Here is a 14,358-nt window from a genome sequence, read left to right on the forward strand (position 1 = left end):
GCAACATTTATGGCAGTGTGTCTGTTCGAAATGCTGTATATTTAGTGTTTGTACAATCAATTTTTAAACACATCACTGCCGCTTCTTGCAGGATGATGGTGATGATTATGATGATGATGTCCATAAAGGGTTATTTTAACTGCACTGATGCAAAAGTGCACTACAAAACTCACATGACATCATAATCAGATGCCACCGATCTGAACACTGATTCTGTATTTCATCACAAATCGTGTAAGAGTAAAGTCATTGCATCCAGCAGTTTCAAAGTACTGCCCTTGAGTCATATTAAAGGGGATCATTTATGCTTTTCCTTATTTTCAGTCATATAATATTCCAATGTCAGATGTTCATATTAAAAGTGACCCAAGTGTGAAATAATGAAGTAAACATATGTAGATGTAATCCCTGTGAGCACAAAGCACTGGCTTCAGACTGTGCTGAACACCCAGGAGAAACAGGAGCTAAGACTGCTTGTTAAGAGACAGAGGCTGAACTGAGGGACTGCTTTAAGGGCCAGTATGCTAAGTTACTCTGTTGGAGTCCCGTCATAAACATACAGAGCTGAAAATGAACATAATAGGTTCCCTTAAAGACTCTTCATCAAACAGCTCTACATCAAAGTGAACTTTAATCTAATAGGGCCTTTGGATTTTAGAATGAGAGTGCGCCTGGAAACATGTTAGAAGTGAGTCTGTCCATGGACATACCTTCCCTATATGCTCATTTAGAGTTATATTTGCTCATTTAGAGTCAGATTTGACTTTGCCCAGCAATAGTCCGGTTACCCTCTGGATTTCCTTGCAGCATCTCAATATATAAAAAGTAATGATGAAGCTGAATCATGGAGTGAATATCCAGTTAAGACAACATCCTCATAACTGCACCAGTCAAGTCTGATCATAGCAGGCCGTCCACAGAGAAGTCTCAAAGACCCCCCACATCTGCAGATGTTACAGCTCTGCCATCAGTAAGGTGGCATTATCCTGCCTCTGTCTTTGCCAAGATGACATCATCACAGGCCTCGACTGCAAAGTCATCCTCATAGTGTTCCAAGAGAGTCCTGGGACTCCTGCTCATTGGCCAGTATCGTGCGTCCATTGTCGCTGTAACTCCGGTTTGGCAGGAAGGACAATCTGAAAGGGACAGAGAAAGAGTTCTTCAAGGAAGCACAGTCTTAAAGCAGGCAATTCCCGAACAAAAGTCTGCCTAAAACAATCAAAGTAAAAAGCAATTAAATGGCATTGAGTGTAAGAGAAAGTTTGGAGGGAAGGTTTAGGTCAAGACAGTCAAAGTTCTGACCAAGTTCTTCTGGCAGAAACAAGTAGAGAAGAGAGTTTCTGTTGCAGAGTCAGTGGGAACAGAAGTGTAAGAGGCATGGGAAATAAGATGAGAGCGACTGGGAACCATTGTCGACATTCTTCTCAAAGTAGGTGCCAAAGTCCTCTGCAAAGGGGGAGCAAGAGGAGGGAGACATAAGAAAAATATGATAGGATACAAGCTGCTTCATAATAGTTTAAAATGGTAAAAGGAGGGTATGGAATTTGATTAAAGTTTATTTAATATATCAATATAAAAATACATAAGGCATAGAATTAATGATTTAGTGTGTGTACTGTATATTTTCACTGGTCTGTTTACAACCAGCTGGATTGAGCGTAAGAAAACAACAACAAAATGTATTTATTTATAATGTGAATACATGTTTATCCATGATGATCTGGAAGAAGACACACAAACACAGACATTGTGACAAAAATGCAGTTATAAATATCATCTTTGAAATACAACAAGATGATACTGGCATGTTAGTTTTGTATTCCAATCAGAGCGGTCAAATTGGATTTTCTTTCATCAGTGGTCACACTGATTTCCAGTTCAACCCAGTTATCTCAAATCATTGATGTAACCATGAAAACAAAGTTTGAAAAACATGAAAATCCTGAAAGCTGTTCCTTATAGCCAGTTAGTTTAGCATACACACTCTGATGTTACTGTAAATACCCTCTAGTCTCTATAGGTCTACTTAAAGAGAAATGTCACACTAGTTGAAAATCTGGTCTTTGCTGACCTTCAGTTCACCTTGCTCTCTTTAAAAATCATGCCATTGAAATAATTTTAAATATGCTATAATCATATACTAATTATATTTACTGAATTTAAAATGAGAGAAAACTGTGATTTTTGTGTAAATCTTCATTGACCATGAATCACTGTATACTATTCTGCCCTTTGCAGGTAAAATGATGTTTCAATGTTGACCATCCTATTTGCTTTCTACAATTCACTGCATGATAGACTCTAGAAAAAAGAGTCAGTTGAGTATTTTGTGACATTTCAAATTTAATAAAATACATTGATTCAAATTCCTAATATTAGCAGAAATGACCATTTTGCTTGTGCTTTAAAACATGCTTAACATTTGAGTGTGCCACTGAAAGAATGGAGAGTAAGTACGCCTTTGGTTAAATTATGCATTAATCTTTACACTCAGTGTCAGAGTCAAAAACCCTGATCTAGCCTGAAGGAGCTCTGAAGGACACTTTTCTCTCTGTATGAAAACTAGACACCACTAGCAAGTAACATCCGGAAAACGTACTGGTAGAATCCTTCTGGTAAGTCCCAGAGATAAGGGAGCTGTTATCAGATCATTTACCACACACATACACATACACACAGAGGTCCATGTGGAGGCATCTCCAGGGTGGGTGAGGAGTCGACAAGGAAAAGATAAACACAAATGTTCTGTAACTTCTGCTCCTCTGTTTTGTGTGTTTTCTGTACTGGGAGTCTGTTTACTGTCCAAACAGTACTCTCTCTTTCTCTGTCTCTCTTTTCTGTCTGTATGTCTGTCACACAATCATGGACGAGTTTCCCAACAACTACCGGTGGAGGGATTAGTATTCATCCTGAAATATTGAGCTGGAAATTCAGTGAAACAGGCAACCGGATTACAAATAAACATGGAATGAAAGTCTGAGGTCTGAAATCTCCCCTTTAAAAACCCTAACCCTAACACTGTCTCTTACCAATTACATTTATATATCACTAATATGTAGTGGCAAATATTTTTTGGAGGAAATATAATTGCATCCTGGATGAGATTCACTGGCAACATTTTGTTCCAATGCCGGAAGTGTCATGAGAAGGAGCTTGGGGTGGGTGGTTGGGTGTAAAAATTAGAAACTGGTGTTAGTGGAAAAGGTCTCTGTCTAATGCTTCGAGTTAGAGTCAATTTAAGTTGCCCTCAATACTGGACCAGGACCATAATCTTTCCCTAGCAGTAACTAAGTGCTTTAAGTTCCCATAAACATAACCAAACAAACATTTATCAAGCTTGCCAGCATTTATCTTTTACTAAAACTGCATGTCACGTCACCAAACATTTTTCTACAGAAGTTAAGCTCAGTAACTTATGTTTAAGACAGTCTGGACTTCATTCTGCTTTTGATTTAACACCACTTACAGGTGGAGAGTAAATCGTATCTGAATCTAAAATGGACATCTCAGTTTTCAGATAAACAAATCTGGTACTCTGGTCGGGTTATTTATTATTTATTTATGGGGTTATTTAACAGGGGAAGAGCACATCAATAAACATTGCTGTAATTGTACCACAATCAGCCAAAAGACTGTATTTGATATGTGGTCCCTGGACAGATATTACATAGTCATGCTGAAATAGACTTTGAAATTAAAGCAGTGGCCGAAATATGAGAATATTAGTAGAACACAAGTATTTATAGTATATTCTCTGCAGAAGCATTTTTCTACTTGAGTAACATAGTAGAGAAATTTGATCAATAGCCAACAGCTTCCCTTTGGAGCCACAAGTCCCAAGTCAACAACAAACCTCTGCCAACAACAGCTGTCCCCACTGCCTCCAGGAGGAGTTTATTGAGTTTATTTTAATTGAATTGTCATGCAGAAATCCTTAAATAGCCCCTCTTTCAACAGGATTTTTTTCATCTATTGCTCTTTATGAGTTAAAACAAAACCCTGCTTATCCGTGAGATCTGACCCGAGATTGGTATTATGTGAAAAAACGACACGCAACGTCTTTGTGGGGATGAAGATCAACACTACATCCTTAAATTGTAGCAGCATTCAATTTATATTGCTTTGGATTCAGCTTCACTCTGCAGCTTAAGAATGATTTAAATTCAACATGTACAGTTTGACCAAAAGCACTAAAATATCGCTGATATAATAGAACAAATATGTTGTTTATGCTTTGTATCACTACAGATTAATTCTCTTCACTGATTCAGCTGAGATACAGCTCACTTTTCTGTACTTACATATATGGTATTGTACATACTGTAGGCAAAACAAGACCATATTATCCTTAAATCTTAACTGTGAGGTCAGAGCTGAGCAGAGATGTTTTGACGATATATCAGATGATGTATGACACTTAAACACATAAACATTAAATATATTAGTCCACTACACTGCATACATCTTCCCTCAGACATTCAGTGTGGCAGCTTTTAACCGCAGGCAGTGTGACTTCAATTTGGTGAGTCCCATCTGTAGCATTAAAAAAAAAAAAAAAAACTTGAAACAGCTATTTTTCCCCTCATAATTGAACATTCCCAGAGTTTAAAAAATGGGGAAAGGGAGTGTTGGAACTTTCCCACAAGTTAAATCAAATTTTATAACATCAGTTTCATAAAAAAAACGCCGGGCTAACACTGTTTAGTGGTTAACTCCCTCCAGAGATTTCCACTAATCTGTCTCGCCTTCTGCTTTTTCACTGTCCAGCTTGAGAAAAAAAAAAAAAAAAAAGCAAGAGGGAAATAAATAAGATTTTGATGATTTTGCATCAATCTGGGTGGTTTTGGGGCAGTGAAACCTTTTATGAAGCTGTATCCGCTGTCAAATAGCCCATGGTACTAATAAAAGCTTTTAGGAAATACCAAAGCATCCTGCATGATCAGAAGGAATTCACTAATTTGTATCATAGGAATCTTCAAATATGTAAATGTGTCTTTCTACTCTAATACTGTAGTATAAGCAGCAACTGAACCTGAAGTGAACTGCAGGGGTGAGGACAGCAGGGCTAATGCACACTGAAACAAACCCTGTTTGTTGCTGTATACATTACAAATGTTGGAGGGTTCTTCTTTGCTTGTGTATCTGCCTTTTAAGTTGTGTTATGCTGGCAGGACAGGTCTAAGAATGGTCATGTCTGTCTGTCTACCACTCTGGTCTAGACTGAAATATCTCAACTATTGGAGGAATAGCCATAAAACCCCCTGATTTACCATTAGGTCCCACCGGCAGTTCAACATTAACAACACCTTCTAGATGTATTTGCACACATTTTTTTATAGATATTAATGGTTCCCAAACAATGAATCTGTCTGACTTTGGTGATCTCCTCATTTTTCCTCAGCACGTAAAAAATGTGTCCAATACTTTGTCCAATACTTTGGTTTCTTCTAAACTTCTAAACCTTCTAAACTAATGGCATTCCTATCAGCCTCACCTGTTTTTGTTAATTGGCAAATGTCAGAATTTAAACAAAGACGATGAACAAGGTAAACCTGTTTAATATCAGCATTAGCATGGTCACTATGCCCATATAAGCACACTGATATGATTTAAAGGAGCAGTGTTTGTAGAATTTCGTAGCATCTATGGGGGAGGTTGCAGATTTCAACTAACTGGATACACCTACCTCCTTTCCAAGTGTGTAGGAGGACATATTGTGGTCGTGAAATGTGCAAAAGTCATTGTTTGGTTTGTCTTTATACAGTATAAAGAGCTCATTCTAAGGTAACAAAAACACAACAAAACTTATTTTCAGGTGATTATCATAACATAGCTACTTCAGTGTCAGTACTTCAGCTAATTCATTAGTGCTAAAAATAATTTAATCATTTCAAGCTTTATTTCATGGACTTAAATACCCTTAAAGAATCCTAATTTTACAAAGGAATCAAATCAAATTACTCTGAAGTCACAAATCCTTCAATTTGGCAACTTTGAAAGCTTGGGTTAGGGTTTCTAAGCTGATTTTTATTTGAATCCTATGAGGAAAATAACTGTCACTGTATTGACAGTAATGTTTTTTCCTCAGGATGTAAATAACTGGTCAGAAATGAAAGGGCTACGCCTTTAAAAATGAGCTGTAATTTGAATGTCATACAATAACTTTTAAATACATTTAAGTCGATTTTTTTTTTAATCCTCAAACTCAAGATCTTTAAACTCTGAGGGAACTTGTTGCTAAGTAGCAGCTCTCAAAACGCATGTTATAAACAGCTCAGCGCAGGTCATGTATTCAACTTAGAGTACTGCTCGTAACTGCATCTGGCGTCTGCAGGCTGCCAGCTTCTGTCAGCTAGTTTGATCTGTGGCTGAATTCCAGTCTGACAAATTAAAGCTGTAGATCAAAACACGCTTTAAAAGCCTACATGCTTAGGAAAATATCCTGAGAAAGCAGGAAATTTGACTTCCTTGATATGACTTTTAAAGGAATTTATTTCATTTGTGGCGGTGGTGACATGGGGACGTGGCGGTATGTGGTGGGGGGTGGGGAGTTATTGGCAGCAGGCATCGCACAAGCGACTTTTTAAAACTATATTTTTGGGGGTTTTGTTGTTGTTTTCATTGTTTTTTGTGTATACTGGCTGTTGGGTCTACACCTAGCTGTGTGGTGTCAACATTTTTTACTGCTTCAGGCTGTTGACTGTGTTCTAATGGTCTCATTTTCTGCCTGTAAACTTCCTAGGGTGGCCTGCTCACTGGTCTTCCTGTGACACATATAGACTCATAAAATAAAGAAAAAGAAAATAAAGAAAAAACAAGCAAAACAAAATATTGGCAACTAATTTACTGAGGCAAATTCACTTTATAAATATCTAAGAAACCTACCAAGTCCCATGAAGTCCTGACCCTGATGTGTCACTATATGACCATTTCCAGGTAGACAGTGTTATCACGATGATGATAAATGCACGTTTTAATTTGAATAGATTTTTCTTCAAAAAAGAAAAGTCACATTCAGTACCCATTGTCTGATTAAGACACAGTTCAAATGTATTTAAACACTGCAGAACAAGCACGTCAATGCAAAGACATATCACACGTGTACATATTGTACAGCTTTATCAGTCTTGGCCTTTTGTGCTTCCATGTCATTTGTGAGAGTAAAAATCTCAGGTACAACCCTCTTGTTGCTTTTAAAAGCTATAAAAAGTCTGCTTTTCTGCTACGTCTTCCTGTCTGCAAGAAATCAAAAAACCCCTCGTAACAGTTTTACAACTGGAAGCACATGTGAAACGGGATACATTTCCATTTTGAACGCCACTCCAACTGCAAAAATTCCCTGTCTCCTTCTCAGTCACAACACAAAACCACAGTCCCGTACAACAGACACCAAGTCACTTGCATGAAAACATCATCTGATCTGTGACGTGACCTCAAGCAAGATTGGCACGAGATAGACGAGAGGTTTGTTGTTCCTTTGATTTTGTGCTAATATCTTTTCGGGGACATTAAATAATCAAATTTCACTCTTATCTCCTCACTTTCAGAGCCTAAGTAGTGAGGTTGGAGTGCTGATGAGGAAGGAAGATAAGGCGTGTTTTTCCATAGGGCGGTGGCGTTAGCCTGAACACCACAAGTGAGCCTGTGACTGGCAGGTTGTAGTTTTAAATCCTGTGACAGATCCAAATCCAGTTGGACAGACGATATTGGAGGAGGTTTTACTCCTTTTTAAATCTGAGGTTTATGACTTAAGACTACTTTACTACTGTATGACCATTTACTAAAGCATAGAGCCCTACTGTGTTTAAGGAATTTCAGCCTGCACATACTGTATGGAGTCAGAGACAAATTATTTTGTTATTGATAATAGAATTATTATTATTTCTGATTTGTTCCTTAGTATGACATGTCAAAATAACCATATGTTGTTTTAACAAGAACTGCATACATCTCAGGGCAGGATATGTAAAAACTACGTTTTTTCTTTTCAGTTGAACTGCCAACTTTAACACAGGATGATAAATAGCTTTGGAGGAAGAAATCTCCATGGACGAAAACAAAAATGCAATTGGCGATCTCAGGTTAAAAAGGCCTCAGGTAATGATGGATTTCAGTAGATTTTTATAAGAAATTCATAAATGATCTTGCCTCAAGACTAATGATTGTCTACCAAGATGCTCTATAAACGGTCCAGCTATCTGAAAACATGAGGTGCTAATTACAACCGATATCTCTGATTAATGTAGATAAAAAAATTATTGCCAAAATCAGATTGGAAGAGATGGTCCTGCTCCTTATCCGTCAGGATCAGGTGGCATTTATGCGAGACAGGAGCTCTGCAGACAAACTTCACAGACTACTGTATTTTATGTGGAAGACAAGAAATTATGACATACCAAAAGTTCATCTAATACTTCTCATTAGATCCTGAGAAGGCATTTGATAGACTGGAATTCGCTTTTTGAAAAAGTTGGATTTAGACCAATATTTAGGAAGCGAGTGGAATTAATGTATGCTGATCCGACAGAAACAGTATCAACCAATGGGATGATGTAATTTTTCAATGAGGTTAAATTGTGATGTATGTCAAGGATTGACATATTTTTTCCATATTTCTTGAACCGTTGGCTTTAAGGAATAATACAAATGTACGTGGGTAACAGGTATTTCAGAAAGAGCACAAGTTTTGTCTTTATGCAGATGATGTTGTACTGATGGCTAGTGACCCTGAATCTGCAGTAACTGAAATGTGTTCAGTTATAAACTTGCTCTCTGAGATATCTGGATGTACAGATCATTATACAAACAGACCAGTTGGATCCTTTTTAAGACCTGGCAGTGGTGTTTGCCAGAGGATCTTGGAGAAATACACATAAATGCACATAAATAACAAAATCTGGTTTATATTTATCAAGCAGATCCTCCACATGGTACAAGAAGAGTTTTTTCTGTGGGGGACCAAAACTCTGACAAAATTGGAAAATAATGTAATTTGAATTTTGGGGATTTCTACAAATTAGACATTGCATTCTCTCAAATAAAGAACAAATTCTGCAACTGGAATTTAGCAATTTTCATGAGAGCATAAAAATAGAGAAGTCTATGAATATATTAGAAGTACACAAACAGACCCTGAATAAAGACATATTATGTCATTCATGTGATTGTAATAATGTAACTGTCATCTCAATGTTAACGTCTAGCTAAAACATTAATTAAAGAAATGTCAAAATAGTTGAAATTTTAAATAATGAATCTTGAGACTTTTACTTTGTCTTTTTCTCTGTCTTGCCACATGGGAGCAGAAATAGAACGACGAGTACAGACTGAAGCACAACTTGGACAGCTCCAACACTCAGGAGGATTTTGCTGGCTAATTGTCAGTGTGAATTCATTCTGATACCCTGGAATCTGGGCCAGTGTGGCTTTAGTGCTTCCAGTACAGCAAATATGTTGGACAGTTCATCGGGTGAGTGAGGGGTGCAACTTGGGACCCAAAATCCAAGCAGGACCTCAGCTGCTCACTTCAGATTACTCGGTCAGTGACTGTTTGCGCATGGCACCTGAACTGACATGCATGAATATAATGGTTTTATAATGAAAGGAGTGACCCTGAAAACATATGACATGAGAGCCTAAAAACTAAACAAAGGCTAAACCACAGAAACAGGAGGCAAAGTGTAACCTCTGTGCCTTGATATAAGAACTCTTCCTATGGTAAACAAAAAGACATTTTAACAAAATATCACCCTGCCGTGTATTAGTTTGATTTGTTTTTGTTTTGACATGTACGATTATGGATGTAATACAAGGAATTCAACCACATTAATAACACATTACATGCTTTTAGAGACAAAAACTCCCTCCTCTTTCAAATTAGTCTTGACCTGGTGGTAAATGAATAAGATATACAAATAGATAGATCTGCTGATTTTATCCAGCTCCATCTAATGTCTGAGGCATCTATTTCTTTCAAAAACAATTTACAATTTCATTTATCAGATGCTTTTATCCAGAGCAACGTATCTGAGAGTTGATATAATACGTACAAATAGAGAGCACCGAAGAAGGTTTTGTAAATTGAAAAGTTTTGTCTCTCTTATCGTGAGACCAAACAAATGAAAACACCACGGAGTGAAACATTGAGGGGCACAACAGACCATCACCTTTTAAACAGAGCATGATAATTAAAACAGATATATGACTAATAGACTGAGCATTCACACAGCACCCAAACACATATTCAAGCACAACCCAAAATAAACATACAGTAATGAAAAATCAGCCATGTAAACTTTGCCAGAGGCTAATTAAATAGAAATGAGAGAGAGAGAGAGAGAGAGAGAAAGTGACAGATGATTGATGAATATCCCGGGTTAGATTTCATTCCTCCAAATGTTCTAACACCAAAACACTTCCTGGGAGAACTGCGGCTTTCTCAAAAACTCTGATCAGACACATACTCACTGCAATTGGATTTAAAGTGGAAATAAAGGCTGTTCAAAAATTTAAGTGTGGTGCAAACAATGAGGACTGCACCACAAACTGCACACTTTCAACAGATCCTACAGGGAATGGGAATTGTGTCTGTACTGTAGCTAATCTACTGTAACATCACAATGTAGTGACAGATTGATATTCCCAAATCACAAGAAAATGCTGACCAAAAAAACAACAACATTACTACTACTAGTCATTTTATTTTAATCATACTTTATATGGCTATACAGTTCAGTGGGATGAGATCAGTGTGACTATTTTATGTGGCTCTGTTATGTGTCTATTGAATTTCTTACAGATCAGATATGATCATTCATTTCATTTCATTTTGTATTTGTTCTGCTCATGGACACAGCTCCAGACAAGGAAAAAAAACACTCACAATCTAACACAACTCAATTTATTCTTACTCAAAACATTAATAAACAAAAGAAATATATGGTTCTTTCCATTACAGGTACTGAACAACCAATACTTAGAGTAAAATGAGAAAAAACAAGCATCAAAAGCCTTACATTCACCATCAGAGAGAACTCCACAGTTTGACGCCAATAACTGAAATACATATGTCTACTTTCAAGTAATCCATTCATATTGATATATAAAATTGAATTTCCTTCTTTGGCCCTTGTATTAACTGTACAAACTCCTGTCATATACCAAACACTGGCTATAAGAAAAACAATCCCCTCCTTTCTAAAAACAGAGCTTGTTTTGTTAGAGAAGAATGAGAATGATTTCATCTGACCGTGTTTTGGACCTGATCTCCTTGTCCAATTGAAATTAAACCAGCTCACTTCCTGCTCAAAGATGACCTACCTGATAGTGAGATATTGTCTCTATTTTCAACCCTGTACTGTATGTGTGTGCATTTGCATATGTGAGGGCAGTAAAATGGAAAATGGTCTAATTTGTCACTCATTTGCATTTTCATCCATATATTCAGGTGTACCAGGTAAAATCTTGTCCAGTCATTAACTTCTAACTTTATCTGCTGGACAAAAGGCATGTCCCCAATTGGGAAAAAGCAGATTTGTTTTATGTCAGTTGTCAAGGTAATGGTAAAGGTTAAAGTAAGGCAAGTGGTGGTGATGGTTAGGGTAAGGGTAATTATCCAGGAAATGAATGTAATGTCATGTTTATATAATGTCCCCAAAAGTGACCATGGTCTGATATGCATGCTTATAACACATCAGCATTTCCTAATCTTTTCTTGAACTGACTTTAGTTGGCACTGCTTTTGGATACTTATTTTGACATGTGATGTATGCACCGTATGTTTAGGTAAAAGTGTAGACTTATCACATTTTACTCCACTGTGATGACCTATTTTCAAAGGTTTACCATCAATAGACTGGTTTTCTAATATAAAATCACCTTAAAAAGAAGATTTGCCGAGACTTAAAATATGCTTGATTTAGGCAGACCATCACAATAACAATTATTTGGGCTTATTTGGGCTTTGGATATGAAGCATTGTATTGCTCCTGGCATCTTGCATCAGTGTATGAATAAGTGTGTGTGTGTATGAATGGGTGAATGTTTGCATGTATTGGAAAGCACTATGATTAGTTGATAAGACTAGAAAGGCACTACTGTATGTTAATGCAGCACATTTGTTTGTGTATTTGGATACCTAGTTTTTATCAATTCTTGCATATGCTTCACAATTATGTGAAAGCAGAAGTAGACATTGACTGTAAAACTGGAAGTGTTGACAATATGACCAATAAATGAATTTATTTCGTTTTTCTAAAAGTATGTTTCCTGCACAAATGCAATAAAGGAGAAGGACTCATCTTACTAACAACAAACGTTTAGCAGCTGGAGCAATAACCACCATGGAGGAGCTGTGTATAATTACTTTACAGCAGTTTGATTTGAGAGGAAAAACATTAAAAAAAAGATTGAGCCAAGTAATGCACATTTGATCTTGATAGATGAAAATCAGCAGAAGCATGTATTAAGCTTCTCTCTCAGCTGTTCTGTAGACAAACAGGAGCAACTGCAGAATTGGCTCTGATCACAGCTAACTTACAGCAGCTCAGCACTGTTTGCAAGCAATCCTACAGTAGCCTACTGTAAACCATGTGCCTCATGTTAACTTACATAAGAATTATCCCAATGAGCTCCGTGCAGTAAGGAGATTTGATTTGATCAATGACCTGTGGGAAAATTTGGACCAATATGTTAAAACCTGTTTACTTTACCACATGGAAATAACAAAATGTTTCTCTAAATGTTCACTGCAAATGTTCATGTTTTGTACAATGTTTTGTGTTCATTTAATGGTGATATGAACAGAAAGCAATTGTTAGTTCAGAGAAAGGAAATCGATCTAAAACCCAATGGAAATGGTCAGCAATTAATGGACAAAACATGCAAAAACACTTGAACAGTGTTGTTTTGGATGTTTAATCCATGAAGCGTCTCCAGCTGTGATTCAATGAGCTTTTCCTATTGATTCTGAAAGCCAGTCACTATATCTATCTATACCCAAGAGTGACGATTGTTTTTATTTAATAAAACTTAATTAAAGGAAAATTAAGTGATCGACTTGTAGCCTAGCACAGAGTTTTATCTGGCTGTACCAGAAATATTGGACCAAGCTCCAAGGACTGTAGAACTCCTGGCTGATAACTGCTGTACACCTCAGACAAAAAACATGTATGTCTAAATATGTTTCTGTCAGTCAAACACACCCAGACTTGTCAGTCACCATAACTTAGGTATGAAAGATCCAGATTTAATCTTTTGGCAAACACTGTAACAGTCAGAAACTGTCTGCAGCCAAAATCCTTTAGCAACTTAAAAGCAGCAGAAGAAGAACATCAGCACTGATGGGTTATGTCAGATCTGACAGCGGAGGAAACGCCTAGTTTCGAGATGCCCGTCATCTTCCATTGTCCCAAATTATTATGCATCTACTACATGATGCCACTAATTTCATGGCTTCAAAATATATTCAAGTTTCTCGCAGTCAATGTTTCAGAAAGCCCCAAGGTTTCTGCTTCTTGAAAAGGTTCACAACTCTGTGGCCACATTAAGTACAAATCGCTCAAAATGAAATACTAATGGAGAGCACTGTCACTGTGGGGAATAAACAAAATCTTTGTTCTGTCAGATTTTCCGGCCATGCACCACAGCTTTTCCAGATGGGCTGCACTCTTCCTGATTTCAATTTTCTGCAATTTTCTCACCTCATAATTTCCCCGGATTTCTATCTGTGGGAGAAGAACCCAGAAAAATATCATGTGGAAAGTTTTGCAAGATGCCAGATAATTCAATATGCTCTCTATTACCTGAGAGGGAAAACTAAATGAAAACAAAATAAAGATATTGTTTATCAGACTTCAACATCGAGACATTCAAAGTTCCAAACCTGCAAAATGTTAGTTTAGAGAGGAGTGAGTTGTGTTTAAAACTATGAAAACTTTAAGCTGGTAGCCATAAAGTTCATGAAGCTCTGCATGAAGTTCAGCATCATCTTAAAGCACCATCATCTAGTCTTGGTTCTTTACATTTCAGATGTTGTAATAGTCTGTTTTTGTTTTTGCTTTACACTCATGGAAACTTTTTACCCCCCCACAAAAAAATCGCTTTTGGAATTCAAACCCATCAGATGAAATTTTGAGTGAAATCAGTCTGTGACCCATTTTAAGAAAAACCGTTTATCATTTTCTCCAACCTGCTTTTTGTTGCCAAGGAAGCAAAAAACAGTACTAAAATACTCAGGGGAAAAGTAAAAAAAAAACATTTTAAACCTCTGTTTGATTGGAGGGCTTACAGCACACACTAAATCATAGTAACATAGGAGACTGAAATCTGATGCATTTCAAAAAAGTATGTGACCACAGT

The 14,358-nt window shown here is 37.0% G+C and overlaps 1 protein-coding gene across 1 annotated transcript in view; it reads right to left on the reverse strand.

The window, feature by feature from the left end:
• Positions 1-1,007: 1,007 nt before the first annotated feature.
• The window catches only part of si:dkey-247m21.3 (5-hydroxytryptamine receptor 4), a 48,491-nt gene continuing 35,140 nt past the window's right edge, over positions 1,008-14,358 (reverse strand). The window contains exon 7 of the mRNA XM_053340274.1: positions 1,008-1,136. Coding sequence (XP_053196249.1) covers positions 1,043-1,136 — 94 coding nt within the window. The 3' untranslated portion in view covers positions 1,008-1,042. The remainder of the gene's footprint in view (positions 1,137-14,358) is intronic.

The sequence above is a fragment of the Scomber japonicus genome, chromosome 19 (genome assembly GCF_027409825.1).
Source record: "Scomber japonicus isolate fScoJap1 chromosome 19, fScoJap1.pri, whole genome shotgun sequence".
In the NCBI taxonomy this organism is placed as follows: Eukaryota; Metazoa; Chordata; class Actinopteri; order Scombriformes; family Scombridae; genus Scomber; species Scomber japonicus.